General features: G+C 39.0%; 2 protein-coding genes across 5 annotated transcripts in view; one reads left to right on the top strand and one right to left on the bottom strand.

The window, feature by feature from the left end:
* Nucleotides 1-6: 6 nt before the first annotated feature.
* HEXB (hexosaminidase subunit beta) lies at nt 7-23,408 on the top strand. Its single transcript, XM_077759943.1, has 12 exons — nt 7-40; nt 6,596-6,642; nt 6,890-7,000; nt 14,002-14,103; nt 17,120-17,249; nt 18,697-18,877; nt 19,576-19,662; nt 20,587-20,659; nt 21,547-21,721; nt 22,542-22,632; nt 22,746-22,850; nt 23,224-23,408. Exons 4-12 carry the CDS (start codon nt 14,008-14,010, stop codon nt 23,282-23,284), a joined length of 999 nt encoding a protein of 332 aa, XP_077616069.1. The 5' UTR covers nt 7-40; nt 6,596-6,642; nt 6,890-7,000; nt 14,002-14,007; the 3' UTR covers nt 23,285-23,408.
* Nucleotides 15,980-27,413, bottom strand: part of GFM2 (GTP dependent ribosome recycling factor mitochondrial 2) — a 64,342-nt gene continuing 52,908 nt past the window's right edge. For 2 of the 4 annotated variants that reach the window (XM_077759939.1, XM_077759942.1), the window contains 2 exons: nt 24,102-24,284; nt 22,179-23,704 (listed from right to left, as the gene is read on the bottom strand). In XM_077759939.1, coding sequence (XP_077616065.1) covers nt 23,567-23,704; nt 24,102-24,284 — 321 coding nt within the window. In that variant the 3' untranslated portion in view covers nt 22,179-23,566. Of the gene's footprint in view, nt 16,492-20,685; nt 20,981-22,178; nt 23,705-24,101; nt 24,285-27,413 lie in introns of those variants that run through there. The other 2 variants (XM_077759940.1, XM_077759941.1) reach the window with 2 other exon arrangements.

Genomic DNA, 27,413 nt, shown 5'->3' with positions numbered 1-27,413 from the left:
GCTTTCCTCAAGGAAAACAGAGTTTGGGGAGTATTACGAGGTAAGTTCTTTTCTTGTAAAGAAACATTTCTGTTTGGTGCTTTGGGAAATCAGGCACGGCAAAATTTTGGTTTCTTTGACTCTTTATGGATGCTTCGTCAAGTGTTTGCAAAATATTTCCGTCAAACACATACACTTAGAGCACAGAAGGAAGATCGTTTGACATTTTTAAAAATGAGGGTTATTATAATCGTGAGTGTAAGTCATTCATGCCCTTGGGACTGTAGTGTTGACAGACCTTTAAATGGCTCAACCTGCTCTGAGTCGGGGATTTGGTTTCACTTTGTTTCACTGTCGTTTCTTGCTGCCTTCAGTAGCAAGGATCTCTCTCCCTTGACTTAAAAAAATTTACTTATTTACGCACAAAAGGTTTCAGATTACTGAACCTACTAACGTGGAAGCCTAGGAACAAAGAGAAAAATAATTTCCCCAATAAAACATATTCTCCTGTCAGTCCATGTAGTGGTGATGTTTTGAACTTGGTAAGGTGAAGTGCTAGATGGCCTCGATACAGCATCAATGTGTGCCATCTCTTGTGACATTCCTTACACAGTCTGCGTGATGCTTACCCAGTGTCTCTCCTCAGAGTTGTTCCTGATTTTATTACCAGTTTTCACTGGGGAATGGGGTGATTCTGCTTTTGTTTCTTGGCCAGGAATCACTTGATCTGGAAAGTCTTGTGAGAAGACATGGCAAGGAGCAGTCAGCCACACGTGCCACAGTGGTGGGAAAAGGGGGGGGCCCTCCCCGCATTTTAAGTTCCTGTGGAGTCAGGAACAGAACCCAGTTGATAGGGACAGTGTGAAAGGTACACATACCAAGAGAGGTTGAGAGAAAACCTTTCTTAAAAGCTTTTTCTGAATTTCAGCCAGTCAGAATTTCAAAGTTTGGGTATTGGGACATTGACTTTTACTGTGCAGAAGCTTCTTTTACTTCATCTGATTTGAGGAGATAGTGTTGTACTAACTTGCAAATAGAAGGGTTTTAAAAAAGAATCATTTTTCAATGTGAGCTAACCAAAGTGACAGTAATTAAAAATACAAGTGGCCTTGGCTTTGATTCAGATTGTTATCTGAAATAAAAAAAATCATTGTGATCCTATATGTAATACTAATACCGTTTTAATCTTATTTCAAAATAGAACACGAAAATATTTATAGGTATTTACTACAAATGTAACTGTAATCATTGTCATCTAGGTCATTTATATATGATGTAAAGTGGTTTTAAGCTTTTTAGTTTGATCTGCCTTTCTTGTATGAAGTTTGTTAGGGAAAAACTTGCTGTGATCCACATCAAAATAAAATAACTTTTGAGAACACTCAGTGATTAGACTCTAGTTCCTCGGGTTGCCTGGAGGGCTCAGTTGGTTGATTGCCCGTCTTCTGCTCAGGTCATGATCTCATGGTTCATGGGTTAGAGCCCTGTGTCAGCCTCTGTGCTGACAATTTGGAGCCTGGAGCCTGCTGCACATTCTGTGCCTCCCTCTCTCTGCACCTCCCCTGCTTGCACTCTGTCACAGTCTCAAAAATAAATAAACGTTAAAAAAAAAATTAGAAGAAAAAACTGATTTTCTCTTTAACGTCAGATGATCCAAGTAATGTTCTAAATAGTAAGTGTATTGAGTGTATTGCCACTTAACAGAAAATTCCAAAGTTCCTCTTCCCAGCTGGGGCCTGTATTTGTGGGGAGCGAGAAGATACAGCACAAATGACTTTGAATTTTTTTCTTTTCTATTTCCTGTCTTTTCTTTTTTTTAGGTATAATTGACATATAAAATTATTAGTTTCAAACATACATTATAATGATTGAGTATTTATATATACTGCAAAACAGTCGCCACAGTAAGTCTCGCTAATATCTGTCACCAAACATAGTTGCAGAATGTTTTTTTCTTGGGGTTCCTGGGTGGCTAGTTGGTTAAAAATCTGACTCAGTTTTGGCTCAGGTCATGATCTCATTAGTGAGTTCGAGCCCAGCATCAGGCCCTGTGCAGACATCATGGAGCTTGTTTGGGATTCTCTCTCTCCCTCTTTCTCTGTCCCTCACCTCCCCCCACATAAATTAATTATAAACATTTTTTTTCTCGTGATGAGAACTTAGATGCTTACTCTCTTATCAACTTTCACATAGGCAACACAGTACTATTAACTGAAGCCAGTTATTTATTTTACAAGAGAAAAATGTACCTTTTGACCCCTCACTCATTTTGCCTACTCCCACTCCACACCTCTGGCAACCACTAATCTGTCCTTTCTATGAGATTTTTTTTTTGAGATTCCACATATAAATGAGATCACAGGGCATTTGACTTATTTAGGAGCAGAATGTTGTCACGTTCCATCCATGTTGTCAGAATGGCAGCATTTTCCTCCTTTCTATGGATAAATAATATTCCATTGGATATAAATACCACATGTTCTTTATCTCCTCATCCACAGGCGGATAGCCTGTTTCCTTATCCTGGCTGTTGTAAATAATGCTGCAGTGAACATGGGGGCACATACATCTTTTCAAGTTATTTTTTTCATTTTCTTCAGATAAACACCCAGAAGTGGAATCACTGGATCATATGTAATTCAACTTTTAATTTTTTTTCTTAATTTGAGAGAGCAGGTCGGGGACAGGAGCAGGCGGGGGTTGGCGTGGGGAGGAGGAGAGAGAGAGAGAGAGAGAATGAATGAATGAGAATCTTAACAGGCTCCAGGCTCAGCCACAGAGCCTGATGTGGGCCTTGATCCCAAGACCCTGCAGTTGTGACCTTAGCTGAAATCAAGAGTTGGTTGCTTAACCGACTGCCACACAGGTGCCCCTGTATTAATTTTTGGAAGGACCTCCGTACCATTTCCCACAGGGACTGCACCAATTTATATTGCCACCAACAGTGCACAGGGGGTCCCTTTTCTCTGCTTCCTCACCAACACTTTTTGTCTTTTTGTTAATAACTTTTCTTTCAGGTTTGAGATGGTATCTCGTGGTTTTAATTTGCATTTCCCTAACGATGACTGATGTTGAGCAAGCTCCTTTTCATGTACCCCTTGACGTCAAATCTGTATATCTTCTTTGAAAAAAATGTCTTTTCAGATCCTCTAGCCATTTTTAAATTAGAGTATTTTTTGCTATGGAGTTATGAGAATTCTTCTTATAGTTAGAATATTAACTCCTTATCAGATACACAGTTTGCAGATACTTTCTGCCACAGAGTTGGCTGCCTTTTAATTTTGTTTCTAGTCTTTTGGGGAAGTTTTTTAGTAAGTGTAGTCCCATTTGTTTATTTTTGCTTTTGGTGTTAGATACAAAAAGTCACTGTGAAGACCTATGTCGAGGACCTTACCACCTATGTTTTCTTCTAGTAGTTTTAGTGTTTCAGGTCTTACATTCAAGCCTCTAATCAGTTTTGAGCTAATTTTTGTGTATAGTGTACGATAGTGGTCCTGTGTTCTTTTTCACGTGGCTGTGGCTTTCCCAACATTTTTTATTGAAAAGACTGTATTTTCTACGTTGTATGTTTTTGGTTCTTTTGTTGTAAATTGACCATGCATGTATGGATTTATTTCTGGGTTTTCTGTTCCATTATGTTGATCTGTGTGTCTGATTGTATGCCAGTACTATACTATTTTGATGACAGTAGCTTTGTCACATGGTTTAAAATCACGGATTATGTTACCTCCAGCTTCATTCTTCTTTTTCAAAGTTGCTTTGGTGATTTGAGGTCTTTTATGGTCCCATACAGATTTTAGGATTGTTTGTTGTATTTCTGTGAAAAATGCCATTAGAGGTTTGATAGGGATTGAACTGAATATGTACAATGCTTTGGGTGATATGGGTATTTTTTTTTTTAATTTATTTCTAGGAAAGAGAGAGGCAGCGTGAGCAGGGGAGGGTCAGAGAGAGAGGGAGTCACAGACTCTGAAACAGGCTCCAGGCTCTGAGCTGGCAGTCAGCACAGAGCCCGACGCGGGGCTCGAACCCACGAACCGCGAGATCATGACCTAAGCGAAAGTCGGACGCTTAACCGACTCAGCCACCCAGGCACCCCGGGTGATACGGGTATTTTAATAGTATTCTTCTAGTCCATGAGCATGGAATATCTTTGCATTCATTTGTGTCTTCAGTTTCATCAGTGTCTTAGAATTTTCAGGGTAGAGGTCTTGGTTAAATCTATTCCTACATATTTTACTCTTTCTGATACAATTGTAAAGAAGATCGTTTTCTTAATTTCTCTTTCTGATAATAGAGAAAAACAGTTTTTTTGTATGTTGATTATCCTTCAACTTTACTGAATTCATGGATTAATTCTAACAGGTTTTTTTGTGGAATCTTAAGGTTTTCTACATACAACATCACGTCACCTGCACATAGTGACCATTTTACTTCTTCATTTCTGATTTGGATGCCTTTTATTATTTCCTTTCTTGCTTAGTTGCTCTGACTAGCTCTTCTAATACTACGTTGAATAAAAGTGGTGAGAGTGAGCATCCTTGTCTTGTTCCTGATCTTTGCATCATTGAGTCAGAGGTTAGTTGTGGGCTTATCACAGACGGCCTTTATTATGTTGAGGTACGTTACCTCTGTGCCCACTTTGTTTGGAGTGTTTATCATAAGTAGATACTGAATTTTGCCAAGTGCTTTTTCTGCATCTATTAAAGATCTTATGGGGCGCCTGGGTGGCTTAGTCGGTTAAGCGTCCGACTTTTGCTTAGGTCATGATCTCGCGGTTCGTGGGTTCGAGCCCCGCGTCGGGCTCTGTGCTGACTGCCAGCTCAGAGCCTGGAGCCTGTTTCAGTCTGTGACTCCCTCTCACTCTGACCCTCCCTTGCTCACGCTGTCTCTCTCTCTCTCCTAGAAATAAATAAAACATTTAAAAAAAAAAAAAATAAATAAAGATCTTATGATTTTGTCCCTCATTTTGTTACTATGAAATATCACATTGATTTGCCGATGTTGAACCATCCCTGCATTTCTGGAATTAATTCCATTTGATCATGGCGTAGGATTCTTTTTATGTATTATTGAATTCAGTCTGTTAACTATTTTCTTGAGGATTTCTGTATTGATGTTCATCAGGGATATTGGCAAGTAATTTTCTTTTTCTTACCTGGTTTTGGTATCAGGGTAATGTTGGCCCTGGAAAATTAGTTTGGAAGTGTTGCCTCCTCTTTTGCTTTTGTTTTTTTGGAAAAGTGTGAGAAGAATTTGTGTTAATTCTTAAAATGTTTGGTAGAATTCACTTTTGAAGCCCGGTCCTGGACTTTGTCAAGAGGTTTTGGATTAATGATTTACTCTCTTTGTTAGTAAGCAGTCTTTTCAGTTTTTCTTTTTCTTTCAGATTCAGTTTTTGTACGATGTATATTTCTAGGATTTTATCCATTTGTTAGCAGAAATGGATAGTAAAAATCCTTACGTTGTTTAATTTGTTGGCCTATAATTGTTCATAGTAGTCGCTTAGCCTTATTATTTCTGTGGTATCAGTTATGTCTCCTGATTCGNTCCAGGCTCTGAGCTGGCAGTCAGCACAGAGCCCGATGCGGGGCTCAAACCCATAAACCGCGAGATCATGACCTAAGCGAAAGTCGGACGCTTAACCGACTAAGCCACCCAGGCGCCCCTCCTGATTCGTTTCTGACGTTGAACTATTCTTAGGTTAAAATTTTCCCTGGCTTTATACTTGTCAGCTAGAATGATGAATTATGGTAAAGTTGGGGCACCTGGCTGGGTCAGTCAGTGGAGTGATCTCAGGGTTGTGGGTTAAAGCACAATGTTAGGTGTAGAGATTGCTTAAAAATATTTAAAAAAGAAAATAGTAAAGTCAAGGGCAATCAGAAGAACGGCCTATAATAGAGTGTATTAAGGAAACAATCCACTTGAGTGAAAAATGTTCAGGAGATACTCTTTGTAGCTATGAGTAAAACATTTTTGAGTTTTAAGTTGGGCTCTTATTTATACTTTCATGGTGTTTTTGATCCTTTTCCCTCACTCTGTTAAGTTTATATACCTTCTAATACTTTGTTTTAATGTTTGTTTATTATTTCTGAGAGAGGGTGTGCATGCGTGGGGAAGGGGCAGAGAAAGGGAGACAGAGGATCTAAAGTGGGCTCCGCCCTGACAGCAGAGAGCCCAGTGTGGAGCCCGACCCATGAAATCCACAAGATCATGACCTGACCTGAAGTCGAATGCTTAACCAACTGAGCCACCCAGGCACCCCAAGTATATGTATCTTTTAAAGTGACTATATTTTAGCATAGAAATTCTTTTTTACAGTACTATATACTAAGTAATATTTTGTTGTTATTAAATCACTATTCATTTTTAAGTTTATCATTCCAACAAAACCTAGGGTATGGGTACAGTGAAGTAAAACATTTTAATTCGATGGCAATAGAGAGTTTTTAAAAACTGAGCTTTGATCTAGAAAAGATGATAGAGGGTATAGAGGTAATATATTTAGTTTTATTTGCCTTATCTGGTTATGGGTCTCCGTTTGGATAAAACAACTTTTATTGACTCAATATGTTATATAAATTAATGCAGTAAATTATAAATTTACTCTCCCTAGGTTTAGAGACCTTTAGCCAGTTAATTTATCAAGATTCTTATGGGACTGTAAGTATGATTATTATATGTTACTAAATTGTTGGCTATCCCTTTTACTATAAAAAAAATGTAAAGTTTTTAGCTGTTTATGGCTTCTTGAACGTTTTCTCTCCAAATTTTTATCTTCTCTGGTAAACGTAAATTTTACTTTCTTTGTTCTAAATTAATCTTTTATCTAATACTTGCATAGATGCAGTCTTCACTGAGTTCAAGTCAAGAGAGTATTCTAAAAATAAATCACAATTTTGTTTTGTAGTTCACCGTCAATGAATCCAACATTATTGATTCTCCAAGGTTTCCACATAGAGGAATTTTAATTGATACAGCCAGACACTTTCTGTCAGTTAAGACTATTCTTAAAACTCTGGTAGGTGATTATTATTATGATTATTTTTTCTGCTTTCTGTTCCAAAAATGTGTACTTTTATGGTGTTACTTAACATGGGTTATTTACAGGGGCACCTGGGTGGCTCAGTCAGTTAAGCACCGGACATCAGCTCAGGTCATGATCTCACGGGTTTGTGGGTTCAAGCCCCACATCAGGCTCTGAGCTATCAGCACAGAGCCTGGAGCCTGTTTCAGATTCTGTGTCTCCATCTCTCTCTGCCCCTCCCCTGCTCACACTCTGTCTCTCAAAAATAAATAAATGTAAAAAATTAAAAAACAAACAAACAAACAACAACATGGCTTATATACACTCTTGGATAGGTTGGAAAAGGGGAATTGTCTGTCATATACTGAAGCACTGAGGTTTCTTCTTTCCGTCTCTTGGAAAGTATATTTCTTCAGCTGAAAAAAGTTAGTGTCCCTTAATGATGGAACCTGCACTTACTTTAAAGTAAGTCATAGAAAGTTGGCTAGAAGCTGCCAGGGAAATGGACTTCAGATGGGGGGAGTTGGGGATGAGGTTGATGGTAACTATTTTCTCCTCTCTACTTTTTATTGTTTCATCTCCACTATCATCAGTGTGTAGGGGTAGGGAGGTTTGTCCCCATGTGTTTCTATATCTTTACTTGATCGCCTTGGAATACACCATATTATTAAAAAGAGATTTTTACATTTATATTACTGAATTTTATTCTCCAAAAGACATTATTGTCACTCTTAGGAAAGAAATAAATGCTTAGTGTAAAAAAAAAATTTGAACATAGATATACATAAAATAGGTGGTAATCCCATCATTCCATTTACCAAAGGTTGACATAAGTTTCTGTGTCCCATTTATCTGATCTTGCCCTTAAAAATGCATATTTAACACCCATGACATGACTTTTGAAAAAACTTAAATGGAATTGCACTTTTGCTACCTTAAAAAACATGTTATGGACATCTTTGCATGAAAGAATAGGTAAGGTCTGTACTGTTGTTTAAACAGTTGAACATTCTGTTTTATATATCATGATGTGAATGTAACTATTCTCATGCTGATGATCATCTAGGGTAACTTATGACCAACAGTACTGTAGAATAAGCACTCTTAAATTTGCACACTTGTCAGGACTTTCCTCTAAGATCAGGAACAAGACAAGGATGTCCACTCTCACCACTTGTATTCAGTATAGGACCAGAAGTCCCAGCTGCATCACTTGGACAATAAGTAAAAGGCATCCACATCAGTAAGGAAGAAGTAAAACTGTCACAATTTGCATAAGACATCCTACTCTATACACAAAACCCTAAAGACTCCACCAGAAACCAATAAGTTCAGTTAAGTTTTAGTATAGAAAGTTAATGTACAGAAATCTATTGCATTTCTGTACACTAATAATGAAACAGCAGAAAGAGAAAAAAACAATCCTCTTACAATAGCATCAAAGAGTTAAAATACCTGAAATAAACTTAACCAAGGAGGTGAAAGACTTGTATTCTGAAAACTATAAAATGTTGATGAAGGAAACTGAAGCCAACACAAACAAATGGAAAGATACTTCAGTCTCATGGATTCTAAGAATTAATACAGTTAAAATGTCCATACTGTCCAAAGCAATTTACAGATTCATTTCAATCCCTATCAAAATACCCAAAGCATTTTTCTCAGAACTACAACAAATAATCCTATAATTTGTGTGGAACCACAAAAGACCCTGAAAAGCCAAAACAATCTTGAAAAAAGAATCTGAGAATATCAAAATCCCAGATTTTAAGATAGAATACAAAGCTGCCGTGATCACAAAAGTGTAGTAATGGCACAAAAACAGACACACAAATCCAAGGACCAGAAGAGAGAGCCCAGAAATAGGTCAGTTAATCTACAGCAAAGAAGGCAGAAGGCAGGAATGTACAATGGGGAAGAGACAGTCTTCCAACAGTGCTGGGACAGCTGTACAGCTACATGCAAAAAATGGAATCGGATCACTGTCTTACACCATACACAAAAAATAAACTCAGGATCTAGTTCTTTTTGTGGCTCATATTCCACTGCGTGTGTGTGTGTGTGTGTGAATGAATGTGTGTGTACATACACATTCATACACACACACATTTTCTTTGTCCACTCATCTTTCAGTGGACACTTGGGTACTTTCACAGCTTGGCTATTGTAAATAAATGCTACAGCAAACATAGGAGCACATACATATGTTCAAATTGATGTTTTTGTTTTCTTTGGTGAAATAACCACTCCTGGAACTACTAGATCGTACGGTAATTCTATTTTTAATTTTTCAAGGAACCTCCATACTCCACAGTGACTGCACCAATTTACATTACCAGTAACAGTGAACAAGGGTTTCTTTTTCTTCACATTCTCCATATCGAGCACTTGTTATTTCTTGTCTTTTTTATTTTAGCCATTCTTACAAGTGTAGGGATATAACTCATTATGGTTTTGATGTGCATTTCTCTGATGATGAGTGATGCTGAGCACATTTTCATGTATCTGTCTGCCATCTGTATATCTTCTTTTGAAAAATATCTCTTCAGGTTCTCTCCTTATTTTTAATGGTATCATACTGGGGTTTTTTGGTCTTGTATAAGTTTTTATGTACTTGGATATTAAAATGTCCTGGGTATATTATTTGCAAATATCTTCTACCATTCAGTAGGTTGCCTTTTTATTTTGTGGACAGTTTCCTTCACTGTGCAAAAGGGTTTTTTTTGTTTTGTTTTTGTTGCCCTTGCCCAAGGAGACCTATCCAGTAAAATGTTTTTAAGGCAGGTCACAAAGAGATTACTGCCTAAGTTTTCTTCTAACAGTTTTATGGTTTCAGGTCTCCCATTTAGATTTTTAATCTATTTTGCTTCCATTTGTATGGTGTGTTTTTCCAGCTCTTCATTTTCAGTCTGTACGTTTTTTTTAGGTGTAAAGTGAGGCTCTTGTAGACAGCATATAAGTGGGTCGTTTTGTTTTGTTTCCATTTAGTCATCCTGTGTCTTTTGATTAGAGCATGTAGTCATTTTACATTTAAAGTAATTATAGATAGGTATGTAGGTATTGCCACTTTGTTCATTCTTTTATGGTTGTTTTTTCCTTCTCTGTTCCTTTATTTGCCCTCTTTGTGGTTTGAATGCCTTTCTTTGGTGTTATGGTTGGATTCTTTTCTATTTTTTATGTGTCTATTACAGGTTTTTGATTTGTGGTTACCATTAGGTTCATAAATAGGCTCATAAATAAGTGTACAGCAGTCTGTTAAGTTGGTGGTTGCTTATGTTCAAACATTCTAAAAGCACTAAATTTTAATCCCCCCTCTGTATTTTATGTATATGATGTCTTACGTAACTTCTTTTCTGTGTGTATATCCTTTCACTGATTTTTGCAGATAGGATTTTACATCTGTTATATTTAAACCTCCATACTGGCTTTATAAGTGACTAATCTACTTTTATTATATATTTGCTTTTGCCTCAGAATTTTTTTCCTTTCATAATTATCTTCTATTTATGGCCTTAACTTCCACTTAAAGTATTCCCTTTAACATTTCTTTTAAGGCCACTTTAATGGTAGTGAGCTCCTTTAACTTTTGTTTGCCTGAGAAACTCCTTTTCTGAATCTTTACTCCCCCAGATTAACTAAGTTTTCAGGTATTATTTATTCAGATAACTTTTCTACTCCCTTCTCTCTCTCTCCTCCTGGGATTCCTCTAATGCAAATGTTACTACACCTAATGTCATCTCTGGGTCCCCTTAAGCTATTCTCATTTTATAATTTTTTTCTTTTTGCTGATTTTCTTGGTTGCTTTCCTTTACTGTCTTGTAGATTTCTGATCTACTCTTTTGCACCCTCTAACCTGTTTTTTCTAGTGTTTTTTAATTTTAGTTACTAAATTCTTTATCTTTTCTTACATTAATATTTTCTCTTTGTTGACATTCTAAGTTTATCCACTCTCAAGTCTGAGTACCTTTATAACTGTTACTTTGTTTATTTAAATTCCAGGAGGTTAAGTATAGTGTAACATTAGTTTCAGGTATGACCATTACTTCCGATTCTGTATCACGTATATTGCTTTTCTTTGTTTCACTGAACTCTTGGTGTGATTTTTCATCCTTTCCGTTTGGGACGTTCCTCTCTTCTCATTTTTTCTCTGTTTCTATGGAGGTCTGATGTGTCTCTTGGTCTTGAAAGTAGTGACCTTGTGTAGAAGGGGTCTTTTGGTGCCCTGTAGCACTGTATTCCTGGTCACTAGAATCAGGTGTTCAGGGAAGGCGCTTGTGTAGGTTGCATGTGCCTTATGTTGTGGTAGAGCTGTTTGCCTTTAGCCCATTTGACTGTCATGACCCACGTGGCTGCTCTGAGTACAGCGCGCAGGCAGGGTTTGGTCCCTGCACTGTTGAAGGGCCTGAGTCCACTGTGGGCTGGGGGTTGGGGGGCAGCAGTCAGACGCGTCTGGAATTGGCCAGTCTGCTGCAGTTGTGGGAGCACCTCCTGGCAGGAGTTTCTCTTGAGAAGCCAGCTACAAGACTCAGCAGCTGGGTCTGCAGGCATGTTGGTATGTGGGGTTCTCCTCCTCTCCGTGGGGCAGGAGTCACTTTGAGGCAGGGCATGTGGTGATAGCAAGACAGTGTTCAGCTGCGTAGGCTTGCGGAGAAGAGACATGAATGTCTGCCACCACTTTCATTCTTAGAGAAGTCTCCTCAAGGTCCCTGCCCTTCCAGTGTGTGTTCTGAGATTAGCAAATAAATCTCCTTTAGGATACCCCAGGCATTTTTCAAACCGTAGCTTCTGGGCTCGTGTGGGTGGTTTTTTATCATGTTTGGGGCAGAGACTTCGTTTCCTGTTGCCCTCTGGCTCTTGGAGGTAGGCGCATTGATTTTTAAAGTCCCACTGGTTTTCAAAGCCAGATGTTAAGGAGACTCGACTTCCCAGTCCAAGTCCCCAATATCTGGGGTGCCTGGTGTGGGCTCTCAGGTCTCCGGGCATCTGATGTCCCACCTGATTGTGGTGAGTCTCACCGGGGGTTTGGTTCCCAACCATATCTCCATCCGTCTGTTGCAGCGCGGCCTTCGCTCTGAGTAACCATGGAAGGTCTGTTCTGCCAGTCTTCAGTGTTCGTTGTCCACATGTAACTATTATGTTGGTGTGTCAGTGGGACAAGGTGTACTTGGGATCTTTCTACTGTACCTTCTACCTGACCTCCACGTTTTTATCTCATTCTGTATCTTATCTGTATCTGGGGCTGGCAAACTAGAGCCCAAGGGCCAGATCCAGTTTGATTCTGTTTCTGCTAGTGAAGTTTTCCCGGAGTACAGCCACATCGCTTGTTTACACTTGATCTTGCTCTACAACTGCAGGATCAGCTGTGACAGAAGCATGTGGCTCACAGAACCAAGGTCCTCACTGTCTGGCCTTTCATGAAAAAAGGCTGCAAGCCCCTGGCCTTTATTGAGGCACTCCCTCCTCTAATGGTAAAAATCTTGCCATTTTCCGCTAAAAAGCTTTTACTTTTTGGCATAATTGCCTTGTAGTTAAGCTATTTCCCATGTGCATTAGCAAATCCTTTCAGTCCTAATGGAGAAGAGAGGCTTTAAGTTTTAATTATCTGGTAGGGCAAACAAATCTCACCCTTTTACTATTCTTTATCTTTTTCAAATAGTCTGTTTATATTTTACATAAAGAATATTATTTACTCCTCCAGAACACCCATAAAATTGATAACAACTTTTCCAAAAACTTCTGAGAATTTTACGTTTTTACCAAGTTTCTTTCATTTCTAATGAAGGGATAGCACTCAAATGTCAGAATTGTGATTAGGTCTGTAAATACTTTTTCTGTGGAATACTTAAATACTCCATTTTTCCCCCTGCTCTGTTCCCCAAAATGAACATTTTTCCATTCTAAGCCAATGCCTAAATATGTTGGAATTCGTAAGATGACTACCTTTTCCTAGAACAAAATTAGAGCTACCTGTTTAGAATAAATACAAATGCCGAATAAGCTTTTAAAAAGTAACATGCCATATAAGATAATTTACACTTCTTTCTCCTTCTTTGGTGAAGAAGAAATTTATTTTAAAAAATTTTTTTTGTGTTTGTTTTTGAAGGAGAGAGACAGAATGTGACCGATGGAGGGGCAGAGAGAGAGGGAGACACAGAATCCAAAACGGGCTCCAGGTTCTGAGCTGTCAGCACAGAGCCTGATGCGGGGCTTGAACTCATGAACCATGAGATCATGACCTGAGCCAAAGTTGACCGCTTAACTGACTGAGCCACCCAGGCGCCCTGCAATTTATTTTTAAAAATTTATTTTTTTGGGGGGTGCCTGGGTGGCTTAGTCAGTTAAGCGTCCGACTTTCTCTTAGGTCATGATCTCACGGTTTGTGGGTTCAGACCCCGCGTCTGGCTCTGTGCTGACTGCCAGCTTGGAGCCTGGAGCCTGTTTCAGTCTGTGACTCTCTCTCTCTCTGACCCTCCCCTGCTCACGCTTACTCTCTCTCTCCTAGAAATAAAACATTAAAAAAAAATTTATTTATTTTTGAGATAAAGCATGTGGGAGGAGCAGGGAGAGAGAATCCCAAGCAGGCTCTACGCTGTCAGTGCAGAGCCCAATGCGAGACTTTAACTCACGAATCATGAGATCATGACCTGAGCTGAAATGAAGAATTGGATGCCTAACCAACTGAGCCACCAGGCACCCCTGAAAAATAATTTTTTTTTTATGTTTTTGAGAGATAGTGAGCAAGGGGAAGGGCAGACAGAAAGGGAGACAGAGAATCTGAAGCAGGCTCTGTGCTGACCGCAGAGAGCCCAATTTAGGGCTCAAGCTCACAAACTGTGAGATCATGACCTGAGCTGAAGTTGGACACTTAACTGACTGAGCCACCCAGGAGTTCCTAAACGGAAGCAGACACATTGGAGACAAGCTTGAATGTAGATAATTGGATTGTGTATGTATTATATCCGTGGTACATAACTTTTTCACATGTTTGCTTGCAGGATGCCATGGCTTTTAATAAATTTAATGTTCTCCACTGGCATGTAGTTGACGACCAGTCTTTCCCTTACCAGAGCGTCACTTTTCCTGAGTTAAGCAACAAAGTGAGTAATTCATATTATTGTAGTCTGTCTTCAAAAATGTTTGTATGGTTTCATTAGAACTTTTTAGCTTAAATGTTTCTTCTTATGGATGGAATTAAAGTATAAAACTTACATATTTATGATTTTAAAACTTCTTTAATAGGCTCTGGCTTAGTGATTTAGGTCTATAAAACTTTTTATAATGGCTAAGTTATAAATCTAACTAATGTATAGTAGTTATGTAAATAACATTTGAAAATTTTAAAAGAATATAGGAGATCTGAAGCGTTCATAATAAAAGGTTAAGTATTTTTATCACATAATGTGGAATTGTTATTGAATACTATAAATACTTTTTGTTCTCTGAAAAGTACATAGATTTTTTAGAGATGAGAGCTTCTTAGAAAATAATGGCTGTCTGTGTTCAAATTAATTGTGTTAAAAACCAGTGGAGGTGGGAGTGAGCCTGTGTCATCTCGTTTAATCCCCCTGTAATACAGAGAGAGTAACTGACATCCCTGTCCAAAGTTGCAGTTAGGACGGGGAAAAAACAGGACTCTAAACGTTCTCTATCCACAGTTCCCATGCTCTCTCCAGCGTTATGATGTAGTATAGGTTGAAACGTTAGTGGCACCCCTCTGTTTTTGTTTGCTTTTGCTTTATTTTCTATTACAGAAAATTTCACACGTGTACAGAAGTAGAAGAATGATTTCTATGTCCTTGTCACCCAGCTTCAGTAACCAGAACTTGGCCAATCTTGTATCACTTACCCTCACCCTCCCTTCCTACCATATTTTGAAGAAAATCCCAGACACCATATCACATTTGTAAAAAGGTCTTTTAAGGAAAAAAAAAAAACCCTCAAGCCCATAATATATTATTGCAGCTGAAAAGTTAACAATAATCCAACTAGCCAATCATTGTATTTCCCCAAGTATTTTACCTTTTTTTAATGAACAAAATCCTGTTTGCAATGGCATGCAAATGAGTTTCATACACTGTGGTCAGTTAGTATGTCCATTAATTATCTTTGGTCTATAGGTATCTACCGCACCCACCTATTTTTTTTGTAATCTGTTATTTTTGTTAAACTAAATCATTTGTCTAGTTCCCAAAGTCTGGGGTTTGCTGATCGTGTTCTCATACCGTCAATTAATGTTTTTCTGTCCTATTTTTACTATGAGTAGTTAGAACTGATCTTGATTAGATATAAATTTGATTGGGGGGGTGAGACAGGACTTTTTGGAGTTGAGCATTTATATTTATAAATTTAGACATAGCTTATAATTTATATGTAATTTATTACTTGCAAAATATGCTTTACACTAATACCTTCAATAGACTTTTAGTTATAACCCATATTGATTTTTCTTTTTTTTTTTAATAGTTTATTGTCAAATTAGTTTCCACATAACACTCAGTGCTCATCCCCACAAGTGTCCTCCTCCATGCCCATCCCCCCCTCCCCCCACATCCATCAGTCCTCAGTTTTTGTCAGCATTCAAGAGTCTCTCATGGTTTGCCTCTCTCCCTTTCCCCCACCATTTCCACCCTTCTTCTCCCCCTTGTTCCTCCGTCAAGTTCCTCCTAATCCTCCTATACGTGCAAACATATGATATTTGTCCTTCTCTGCCTGACTTATTTCGCTCAGCATAACACCCTCAAGGTCCATCCATGTTGCTACACATGGCCAGATTTCATTGTTTCTCATTGCCATGTAGTATTCCATGGTATAGATAAACCACATCTTCTTGATCCATTCATCTGTTGATGGACACTTAGGCTCTTTCCATGTTTTAGCTATTGTGGAGAGTGCTGCTATGAACATTGGGGTACATGTGCTCCTATGCCTCAGCATTTCTGTATCCCTTGGGTAAATTCCTAGCAGTGCTATTGCTGGGTCCTAGGGGAGTTCTATTGTTAGTTTCCTGAGGAACCTCCACACTGTTTTCCAGATGGGCTGTACCAGTTTACATTCCCACCAACAGTGTAGGAGGGTGCCCGTTTCTCCACATCCTCGCCAGCATCTAGAGTTCTCTGATTTGCTCATTTTAGCCACTCTGACTGGCGTGAGGTGGTATCTCAGTGTGGTTTTGATTTGTATTTCCCTGATGAGGAGGGATGCTGAGCATCGTTTCATGTGTCTGTTGGCCATCTGGATGTCCTCTTTGGAGAAGTGTCTGTTCATATCTTCTGCCCATTTCTTCACTGGGTTGTTTGTGTTTCGGGCGTGTAGTTTGATGAGTTCCTTATATATTCTGGATATTAACCCTTTATCTGATATGTCATTTGCAACTATCTTTTCCCATTCCGTTGGTTGCCTATTAATTTTCTGGGTTGTTTCCTTGGCTGTGCAGAAGCTAACCCATATTGATTTTTCAAGTGACCTACAGAAGGATTGAGGGTAATCTTAAAGAAAAAAAAAATCAAATCACTTATCAGAATATATGTCTGGTAGAATTTTTAAAACTGATAGTAATTAAAATGACTTTGAAAGGCAACAGCTCAGTTTTGTAATAGTGTGTGAACTTTTATTCTAAAACTGACCAGGGGAGTGTAACCAGAGTTTTCACAAGTTTGACTTTGGAGTCAGACATTTTATTTGTACTTTGTTGTATGTTCCCTGAGCATGAGGGTAGATGTCCCTGAACCAAGGGGAACTAGAAGAGATAGTTCTATTAGTAAATCTGTAATTAACCCACAGTGTGCCGAGAGCTGACAAGATATGGTAATAAAATAATTTAAATGAGTCCACCAGGGTTGCCTGGCTGGCTCAGTCCATAGAACATGCAGCTCTTGATCTTGAGGTAGTGAGTTCAAGCTCCATGTTGGACACAGAGCTTACTTGCAAATGAATGAATGAATGTGGGGGTTAAAGAAAAATAACAAATAAATGAGTCCTCCACCACCACATTGGACTATTTAGTACACTGTTATACTAGAAAAAAATACCTGTCTGCTAGCACTATGCAAACTGAACCCTTAACAGTATCCTGGACAAATCATTTCATACATTTTAATAAATATGGCTTTACAGGGCAGCTATTCTCTGTCTCATGTATATACACCGAATGATGTCCATGCAGTGATTGAATATGCCCGATTACGAGGGATTCGAGTCATACCAGAATTTGACAGCCCTGGACATACACAGTCTTGGGGAAAAGGTAAGGAGTGTCATTTTTAAGTTGCAAAGACTGAGTATCTGAAGTCCTGCATCTCTTAATGTTTGTTCATTTTTTTTTTTATGTTTATTTTTTTTGAGCCAGAGCTGGGGGTGGTGGGCAGAGAGAGTAAGAGAATCCCAAGCAGGCTCTGTGCTTTCAGCAGAGCCTGAGTTGTGGCTCAGACTCAGAAACCATGAGACCATGACCTGAGCTGAAATCAGGAGTTGGATGCTTAACTGACTGAGCCACCTAGGTGCCCCTGTTCATTTTGTTCTTAATACCTTGTGGTTTACACAAGGGTGGCATTACTGACAAATGGAATTCAGTTAAGTATTGTGTGTCTATGGTGGGCAAGTCACTGCCCAAAGTGTGAAAAAAAAAATGCTAAAGGAAAAATTAGAGGTAAAACATGTTGAGTTTAAGAAAGTTTCCTGGTTGAGATAACACTTAAAATGTTTTTGAGAGATCAAAGAATATATTCATGTTTCTGACAGAGGGAACAACATGAGGAAAGGCATTAGTTGGAATGTAATGCAGCCAAGAGTAGGAAGCACTATAGGGTGGTTAAGAACGGAGTCTGGAGTGACACTACCTGGGTTTGAGTCCTGCTTCTGCCTTTTATAAACTGAGTGACCAAGTTGTAGAATGTCTTATCCTCAGTTTCCCCATCTCTAAAATGTAATAACTATAATTTTTTGACGGTTAAATATGTAACAGCACCTAGCATTTACAATTGTTCAGTATTATTAGGGTATATGGAGAATATTGAGAAGTCAGTCTGCTGAAGTACAATGTGGAGGGCCTTGGGTGAGGAATGTGGGCTCCATCAGAACTCATGGAAACCAGTAAAAGAAAAGTCATCACATGATGGGAACCACATTTCAGCAAAACCTATATGAGGAAGTGGTCGACTGGAAGGGGAAGGAGATGAAGTCCTAGACCAGAATGGTGACAATGGAGATGGAAAATAATGTACAGAACTGAGAGACATTCTGGATCTATTCCCCCTGGAGCTTGGCAACTGATCAACCCCGAGAAAAGAGGGAAAAATTAAAGAGGAGGAAGATGGTAAATGCTTACCAGAATACATACTCAGTAGCAGCTACTGAAGGAGCTTACAGAACCGAGAATCTGGCTTTTGTTAGACGGTGTTTGACATGCAGCTGGGATATCTAATTGTGTTGAGTGGGGAATTTGAAATATGGATTGAAACTCAGGAAAAGGGCTTGGGTGAGTGAAGATTTGGGAGTTACAAATAAACGAGATACCTGAAATGGACAAAATAGGGTGAGGAAAGGGAAACAGAAGTACAGGGGATAGGATTCAAGAAACAATTGCTCATAAGGGTATCTTTTTTTGTATAAATTCTCTTACAGCTTCAACAAAATAGAGTAGTATAATCACATGCAAAGCCATGTCTTTGTGATTAAAACACTTCTTCTTCCAGGTCAGAAAGACCTCCTCACTCCATGTTACAATGAACGTAAGCAGTCTGGGACCTTTGGACCTATAAACCCTATTCTGAATTCAACTTATAGCTTCCTGTTTCAGTTTTTCAAAGAAGTTAATATGGTGTTTCCAGATGACTTCATTCACTTGGGAGGAGATGAAGTGGAATTTAAATGTTGGTAAGACAATTCTTTAAAAGCCTTACTTTTTAAACCGTTGCATTTGAAGTAGATATTAGAGGTCTCCCTGTGAAAAGGGAATATTTGGGAATCTCTGCTTGCTAGGTTTCACGTTAGCAACATAACTTGACAGTAAAAGCTTTTAGGAAGGAGACTCAAGATGTGAAAGATAGTGGAGACTAAAAGGAGACTACAGTGAACAAGAACATTTAGTGAAAGGGCAGTGACTAAGTGTGGCAAATTTTTTCAAATAAAATCCTCTTTGTGGGGGTGCCTGGGTGGCTCAGTCCATTGATATCTGGCTCCTAGTTTTGGCTTATCTCATGATTCATGGGATTGAGCCCTGTGTTGGGTTCTGAGCTGACAGCATGGAGCCTGCTTAGGATTCTCTTTCCCTCTCTCTGCCTCCCCCCGCCCCCGGCCGTCAAAATAAACATTTTTTTAAAAATCCTCTTTGTAAATAGCCTTAGTTGGAGGAAAGAGGTAGGGAAAGCTATTTTCACAAGTAACTAGCTTCTGGAAAAAATTATTTTAATGGAAAACTTGGATAACTCATAATATAGCTTTTAGGTTTATTTTCTGTCTACAGACTTTCATAATTTTAAATCTGCAAAGATGAAGTTAGAGATCTGTGCTACTTTAAATACATTGGGTTTACCAGACTTTTAATGTAGTTTTAATCATTGTTTTTGTTGAAGGGAGTCGAATCCAGAAATCCAGGATTTCATGAAGCAGAAGGGCTTTGGCAAAGACTTTAGAATACTAGAATCTTTCTATCTTCAAAAGTAAGTTACTTCTAAGCCTTTCCCTATTTTTATTTCACCTATGATTTTTGTAAAAGTTTTAAGCTAGTTAGTATTGTCTTTCTATTTTCTCTTCACCCCTTGTCAAAGTGTAGATACTGTATATACCTTGTTGGACAAAGTGAAAAATCAAGAAAGAAGCAATATCCACTGCTTTCTTTAAATCAACGATCTGATGACTAAGGCTTTTACATTATTTCAACATCAGTCATCTGTTCAAAGAATTCAGTTCAAAGCCCTGGTTTGCCCATGAAATCTAATCCCTTTGGTCGACTGTAGGAGGGTTCTTTTACTTTTTATCTGCGATGTGAGGTATGATAGCAGAGCCACATGTATGGCTGTTTATATTTAAAGTGAAGAAAATTTAAACGGGCAGACAGTAAACATTTTAGGCTTCATGGGCCCTATGGTTGCACAGTATTCTTGTTTTAAAACAGTATTTACAAGTGTGAAAACCATTCTTAGCTTAGGAGCCATTCAAAAACAGCCTGTGGGCTGTAGTTTGCCAACTCTTATATGAAACAAGCCCAGATTCCTGCAGAATGCCTGGCATTGTCTAAAGACCAGCAAATATTTGTAAATGGTCAGCAATTTTATCGTTTAAGACACTCACGAAGTGACCAGAGATGACAATTTGTACACTACCCTATGAGCCGCTATGTCTTCCCCACTTGGAGATGTACTTAGCACTTTCATTCAGCAGATGACTTTTAAACCCCTCTGCTGTGTGATGTCCCGAGCCATGTGTTGGAAAGAAGGAACCACACTGGGTCGCCATCCACCTTGAGCAGGTTCTGCTATAAAGCCGAAAGGCACCTCTCAACATGGTAGTCCTTCATAGAAACCAGGCAGGCTTTAAATATATATCAGCTTGTGATCTGAAATAATTTTTCCTCCCAATGGTAGGCTTTTAGATATTGTTTCAACTATAAAGAAGCGATCCATAGTCTGGCAAGAGGTTTTTGATGATCACGTGAAGGTGAGAAGTATGAAGTCTGCATGTGATTCTGGTAATATGAGAGACTATTTTAACATCTTCGAAGGAAAATTACCTTACCTCTTAGTTTAAACTTTTATTAGGCAATAGCTGTAGACCAAGACTAGTGCCTCCTTTTCATCTCTCCACCATCATCCTCCCACCATTTCATTATTTGTCACAAACTGAAGTACAGGCAGTTTGGGGTTTTTTTGGTTTGTTTGTTTTTTACAAGGGCAGAATATGGGGTGCCTGAGTGGCACAGGTGGTTGATCATCCAAGTCTTGATTTTGGCCCAGGTCATGCTCTCATGATTCATTGAGACTGAGCCCCATGTTGGGTAAAGATGAAAAATGAAAACAAGGGTAGAACAAACAAAAACAGATGTATCTTTATTGCTATGAAGGTAGTTTTAAGTAATACTGTCAATATATACTTTCTATTTTCCTTTGGGTAACGGAGAATTTCAAATCCAGCTACTACCATTACCTTTCCAGAAGGCTTACACAGATCCAAAGTAAGAATAATGGTAGTGTGGGACAAAGGGGAGTAAAGCCTTAGTGGGTTATACCTATAAAGGGTCATATATAGGCAGAAGTTAAATATACAACCTTAAGGTTGATGAAACTTTTTTTTTGGTGAGAATCCTAAGCTGGCTACGCACAGTCAGCACAGAGCCTGACTTGGGGCTCGAACTCACAAAGCCACAAGCTAACCTGAGCCAAAACCAAGAGTTGGACCCTTAACCAACTGAGCCACCCAGGTGCCCCAAGGTTTTTGACACATCTAATTTTAAGGCCCTATAAGTAGGGCCATAAGAAGCTTAGAAAGTTATTTTAATTTCATCTGTAATTGTTGGCCCTAATCAATACATATTGCAACTTTAATAGCTTCTGCCAGGCACAGTTGTTCAAGTATGGAAAAATCAAGCATATCGTGAGGAACTACGTGAAGTCACAGCAGCTGGCTTCCCTGTGATCCTTTCTGCTCCTTGGTACTTAGATTGGATTAGTTATGGACAAGACTGGAGAAATTACTATAACGTAGACCCTCTTAATTTTGATGGTGAGTAAAGTACCTATCATCAGTCATTACTTTGGTCAGTTCATCCAAATATTACCTACTCACTATCCTCACATTTATGTTTGATCCTGGATATTGTTTACTTGAAAAGGAAAAAAAGGGCCGCTAATACATTAAAGGTTGTGAAAGAAACCATATCCTTCTCTGAGTAAAAGAACTTCAAAAGTAGGTTTTTTTACGTTTGATCTCCGAGTGTTAAGGAAGGCTGTGCTCTAGTTTCCTGTATTTCAGGCTGTGCAGTCTTCAGGTCCTGAGATGTTAGGTATTCTTAGGGAAGGGGGTGGTAGGAGGAATAGAGGGGTGGAGATTTAGGCTCTCAGACCCCCTTCCTTATCCCATTTATAAAATTTCCTTCAAGAAAAAGGTAGCATTAAAAAAAGTTTCGAATCTGTATGTAGGTCTACTAGGAGCTGACAATAAAGTAACTTCAATTGGGTACTTATTTTTTTTTTTTTTTTTACTACCACGAGGTAGATATTGAAGGCAGAAGTTGAGCAGTTGTCACTAGTATTCCAGCTTGCATTCCCTGGCACACTATTCATAAGCAACCAAGGGAAAAATGGTTCTTGAACCCAAGTAAGTTTGCACAAAACCAAAATAAATGGTGCGCTAGTATTGAAGATACCAATTTATAGACATATGCTAACAAGCACTGTGGGAATAAAGTTTCCTACCTCTTTGTGTGCCCAAGCCATGAACTGACCAGGGGACCAAAATGTTGCCCTATATAAACGTGGTGTGACAAACCAGTTAGTGCCTGTCAAAGCTTGGAGCTGCAACTCATTCAATGATTTCAATGCAGGTTCTCAAGAACAGAAAAAACTCGTCATTGGTGGAGAAGCTTGTCTGTGGGGAGAATATGTGGATGCAACTAACCTCACTCCAAGATTATGGTATGGAATTTAAAGTGCCTCATTTTTCCTTCTCTACCTAAGTAGGGAAGCAGTAGACATCTCAGAGAACATAAATTTAAACTGCTTTGCTGGACATGTGGTTTAACTTCCAGGCCTCGGGCAAGTGCCATTGGTGAAAGACTCTGGAGTCCGGCAGACATCAGAGGTATAGAGAGTGCCTACAACAGACTGACAGTTCACCGCTGTAGGATGGTCAGGTACGGTGTTTTCAAAGTTAGGATGCTACCACAGCCAGGGTGATTTTGTTTTCTAGAATAGAACCTAACAAATAGTGATTTAATTAGGAAGTGGGAATTGATTTTTGTATGAAACAGAATTGTGCCCATAAGGAGAAAAGACTATTTGAACTTTTTTCTTTAAGGGCTGCCGGGGTGGCTCAGTTGGTTATGACCTGAGGTGAAGTCAGATGCTTAGTCTCATAATTTGTGAGTTCAAGCACCAAGCCAGCTTCAGGTCCTCCAGCTCCCTCAACTAATGTTGACACTCACTCAACATTAAAGAACTTGGATGTGAGATGCTCTGTATCAATCTAATAACAAACACCTCTCTAATTCACACTTTGTTCTGTAGACGGGGAATAGCTGCAGAACCGCTTTTTACTGGATATTGTAACCAGGAGTACAAAACATAAAAATGAGCCTAAACGAAGAAGAAAATAGGAGAGGACAAAGCCACAATCAATCAACTTGATTTTGAAATCATGGAAATTAAGATTTGGTATACCATTTTAAATAAAATATGTATCTTTTTAAAAATGGGACCTCTGTCTAATTACATATATAATGAACATATATATTAACATGTAGAAGACTCATTTTACGAAGTAGAATGGGCAACTCCAGTACCAGTGTCAGTTGAAAAGCAATAAAAATTATTCTTACTGAAAAAGCAGTAGGTAGGGGCTCTGGAGTTTTCAAAGCACTTGGGTCAAGCCACTTCGCCGGCTGAGCAGTATAGTTTGGTCTTGAGGATTCATGGCTTGATAATTAGATAGTTCTAAGGCAAATGTAGCTGAGCCCGATGTTAGTGTTCGAAGCACAGTTGAATAACCCTAATCAATCAAAATAATTTAAGTTAGTAATTTAAGTTAGTTATCACATTTAAGCCTCCATTTTTATCAGTAAGGTGATAATGAGACTCACATGACTTCCCATTGTAACCATTTTGTCAGGAAATACTGGACAGAAATAATGTGGAGAGCAGGTTAAGTGAATAGTGTAAGTATATATAAGATGTATTGCCCAGTCTCAGCATTTGGGAAGAGAAGTGTGGAGAATGGAAATGACCCCACCAACTTGTGGTAATCCTCTAGATTTCCATAACAGTTTAAATCCAGACACTTTAACAGGACAAACTTACACTGCATCCTCTAAATCAAAGTCCTGATTGTCTATACTTTCGTTCAGCATAAATATCCCCAGTATTCTTTTTAGTCACTAAGTACCTACCATAATTTCTGCTAGAGGAACAAATCCAATAATAATTTTATTTTCCTGACGAGTCTGGATTTCCTGAATGGTCCCTCTTCTTTGTGCCAGGTCTGCCAGGACAGGGCTGAGGTAATCTCTATTGACTGCAACCTCAAGAGTCATCAGGGGCTCTAAAATTTGCTTATCAGCCTTCTTCAGAGCCTAAAGAAATTCAAGAATGTTAACCTCCCTTCTTTAATTGGAAATCAAATTTCTGTTAAAAAAGACTGATAAAAACTTAACATATAAATTCTGCCCATCCTTGTAAGCTTAGAGCTCTTTTTATAAGCAATCAGGTACATGGCAAGGGATTGCTTAGTAAAGCTTAATTATACACAACACCTATGAACACGTAGCCAGAGTGGAAAAAAATGGTTTCCCCCCTTTCAAAGATTTAATGCTTCATATTTGTTGAAACCATGTGTTTAGTTCCTGATGCCTATTACAGTCCGTAACAGGACTGATCCAGAAATGTACTACAAGCACATTCTTAACAAAAGGCAAGACGAAGCAGCACATAAGTAACATGGAAACTGAAGAAAAGCCAATATAGCACATAGGGCAAGTAGTGGAAGAAAAGCGGAGAAGTAGCAATATAAAGAAAATGTTCTGGGGTCCCAGTCAGTCTCTTTCAGAGTATCACTACGTCAGACAAAATGGTAAATGGGTTTTGGACGGCATATGTAAGTACCGGTGGGTTTGATTTAAAAAGCTATCCTACCAGGCTGCCTGGCGACTCAGGCAGCTAAGCACCTGGCTCTTGCTTTTGACTCAGGTCACTATCTCATGGTTGGTGGGGTCAGGGCTGTCTTGTCAGTGCAGACCCTGCTTGGGATTCTCTCTCAAAAATAAACTTTAAAAAGCTATCGGACTGCTGCAGCCTGCCAGAATTCAACTGTTCTGTTAATGAAAGTTTCTTCTATAGTCTAAGCCTCTGATTATTAGGTGTGATGTAATAAACTGAGACTTAGCAATGGAAACTATGTAGGAGAGGGCTCTGGAATGTGTCCTCACCTTTACCTAGGTGCAGCTGACCGCTCTGTTCCCTGCTCCACCACCACTCAGTGATTCTCGTTCTTACTTAAGGCTGCGCAGGGGGCATCAACACTGCCTCTATCATTAAGTAAGGGTTCGTCCCCCTCCGCTCCTGCCCCTTACCCACACAACCGTGAAAAATGGCCAGACTAGTAAAACCAAGAGTATATGCCCATTATCGAAATTTCAAAACATAGAGCACACCTCTCTCTTTGCAATTCTTATCAAGAGCTTTGTACCACTTCACATAATGCCTTTTGGAACGGAAGAAGAGGGGGAGAAGGTAAAAATGAAAACACTACAAGCAAGGAAAGAACTGAATGCTGTGGACTGAGGATACACAGCACTCCTGTATCTGTCCTTAGTTCCATTCATGCACATCTCTGTAGCCTCCTCAAAATCTTCATACTCCACACAGACTATAGTCTCCGCGTGCTAAAGCCTTGTACCCCTGCACTGGCCTGCTCTGCGACGGGGTCTAAATACCCCACAGCAATCCAAGGTAAGCTCATCATTTCCTTTTGCAAACATTCTTGTGTGCTCTTCCTATTTCAGTTGAGGACAGCAAAATCTTCAGTTCACCTGGACGTGCATCTCTGGCTTCCATTTTCCCAAGGAGCTTTAAGATTTCCATTCCCACTGCCAATATCCTAATTCAGCCCTAGTCCATTTCCCTGTCCCAGAAGAGCTGTTGCCTACTTCTAGTTCCTCCTGTATTCCAGGGACTATAATGCCCTCCTCAAAAACTTCAAATTTTTCACCACTGTTCTCAAAACAAACCTCATACTCCTCAGGGTAGTTTTTAAAGGTTTCTCTACAGTCTGATCCCAGTTTTTCAACACTGTTTTTCACTACTACTCTGCCGCATCTGAGAGTACAGCTCAAGGGACTCTTCAGTCGCCACCTGTCTGGAATGCCTAACCATGTCCAACTACCAAAATTCACGACTCAGAAATTCCTTCCAATAATACTGATTCCCCACTTCTCCATTTTTATGGCTCCCAGTCTGCTCTAGTATTCTGGCTATTTGGCCCCATTTAATTACCTTACCAGATCATAAGCTCCTTTAGGGGAAGATAAACATCTATACCCCATTTATGTCCATCTCAGTGCACAGTGCACTGTAAGCTCTGCAAAGACTCAATAAATACAGGAGGCATCATTTACTTCTAATCAGCAGAGAAGGAGATTCCCCACTAGATGAAGCTTAATAAGGGCTGGAGTACTTCTGTTAGAAGTATTTCATTTAATGTATTAAAACTGAAGATTAAATGTAAGCCCCATGAAGTTAGTTTTTGTTCTCTAATACAATCTTAATAAACAGACTAACCAATTCACAAATACTTATAGATTTTGTTTTTACAAGGCATATTAAGATTTTGAAGGACTGGCCAATATAATGGGGCTTGGGGTTAATTTAGAAACATTACATCATCACTTGTCTGCCTTTTGGCTAAGATCAAGTGTAGAACCATGACCTCATCTTTCAGGTTACTGTTACTTACCAAAACCAATTTCAGGAGAAACTTAAAAATTACTGGAAATGTTCTCAACATTTCAATCATGAATTCTTTATAAGTAATACTTCTAACTATATATACACTTAGGCAAACTATTTAAAATTTTTTTTTTTACTATTTATTTTTGAGAGAGAGAGAGACAGAGCATGAGCAGGGGAGGGCAGACAGAGAGGGAGATACAGAATCTGAAGCAGGCTCCAGGCTCAGAGCTGTCAGCACAGAGCCTGATACAGGGCTCGAACCCACAAAGCATGAAATCATGACCTGATGGTGTTTGTGACTGAAGTCAAATGTTTAACCAACTGAGCCACCCAGGTGCCCCGGGAAACAATATTTAAATAATACTTTTTGAACGTATACATTTTTTTAAAATGAAAATTAAGTGAAATCATATGAAAGGGCCATTAAGTTTCACCTTCTTAAGTCAGGGACTTAGGGTATTCACATTAACTTTATAATTCTAGATGTGATTAAGACCATAGAAATCAAGTTTTAGACACAGTCCAAAATTTCATAAAATGGTTTCTAAAAGCAAGTGTTTTAATGCAAATCAGTCACCTACAAAACTGTAATATTCCCACGCTGACAGGAACGCATGGAATCAGCACTTAGCACACTAGGATCCTGGGAGTTAGTTCGGTTCTGAGAGGTTACTGAGGCAAGACACTCAGGGAAATACTGGGAGGTAACGAGGCCAAGACTAGTCGGCCTGATGCTTTGATAAGGTTAGGTGCTT

Source organism: Crocuta crocuta, unplaced genomic scaffold (assembly GCF_008692635.1).
Source record: "Crocuta crocuta isolate KB4526 unplaced genomic scaffold, BGI_CrCroc_1.0 scaffold162, whole genome shotgun sequence".
NCBI classification, from domain to species: domain Eukaryota; kingdom Metazoa; phylum Chordata; class Mammalia; order Carnivora; family Hyaenidae; genus Crocuta; species Crocuta crocuta.
The sequence above is the reverse complement of the archived record's forward strand: the minus strand, read 5'-3'. Positions and strand labels throughout refer to the sequence as shown.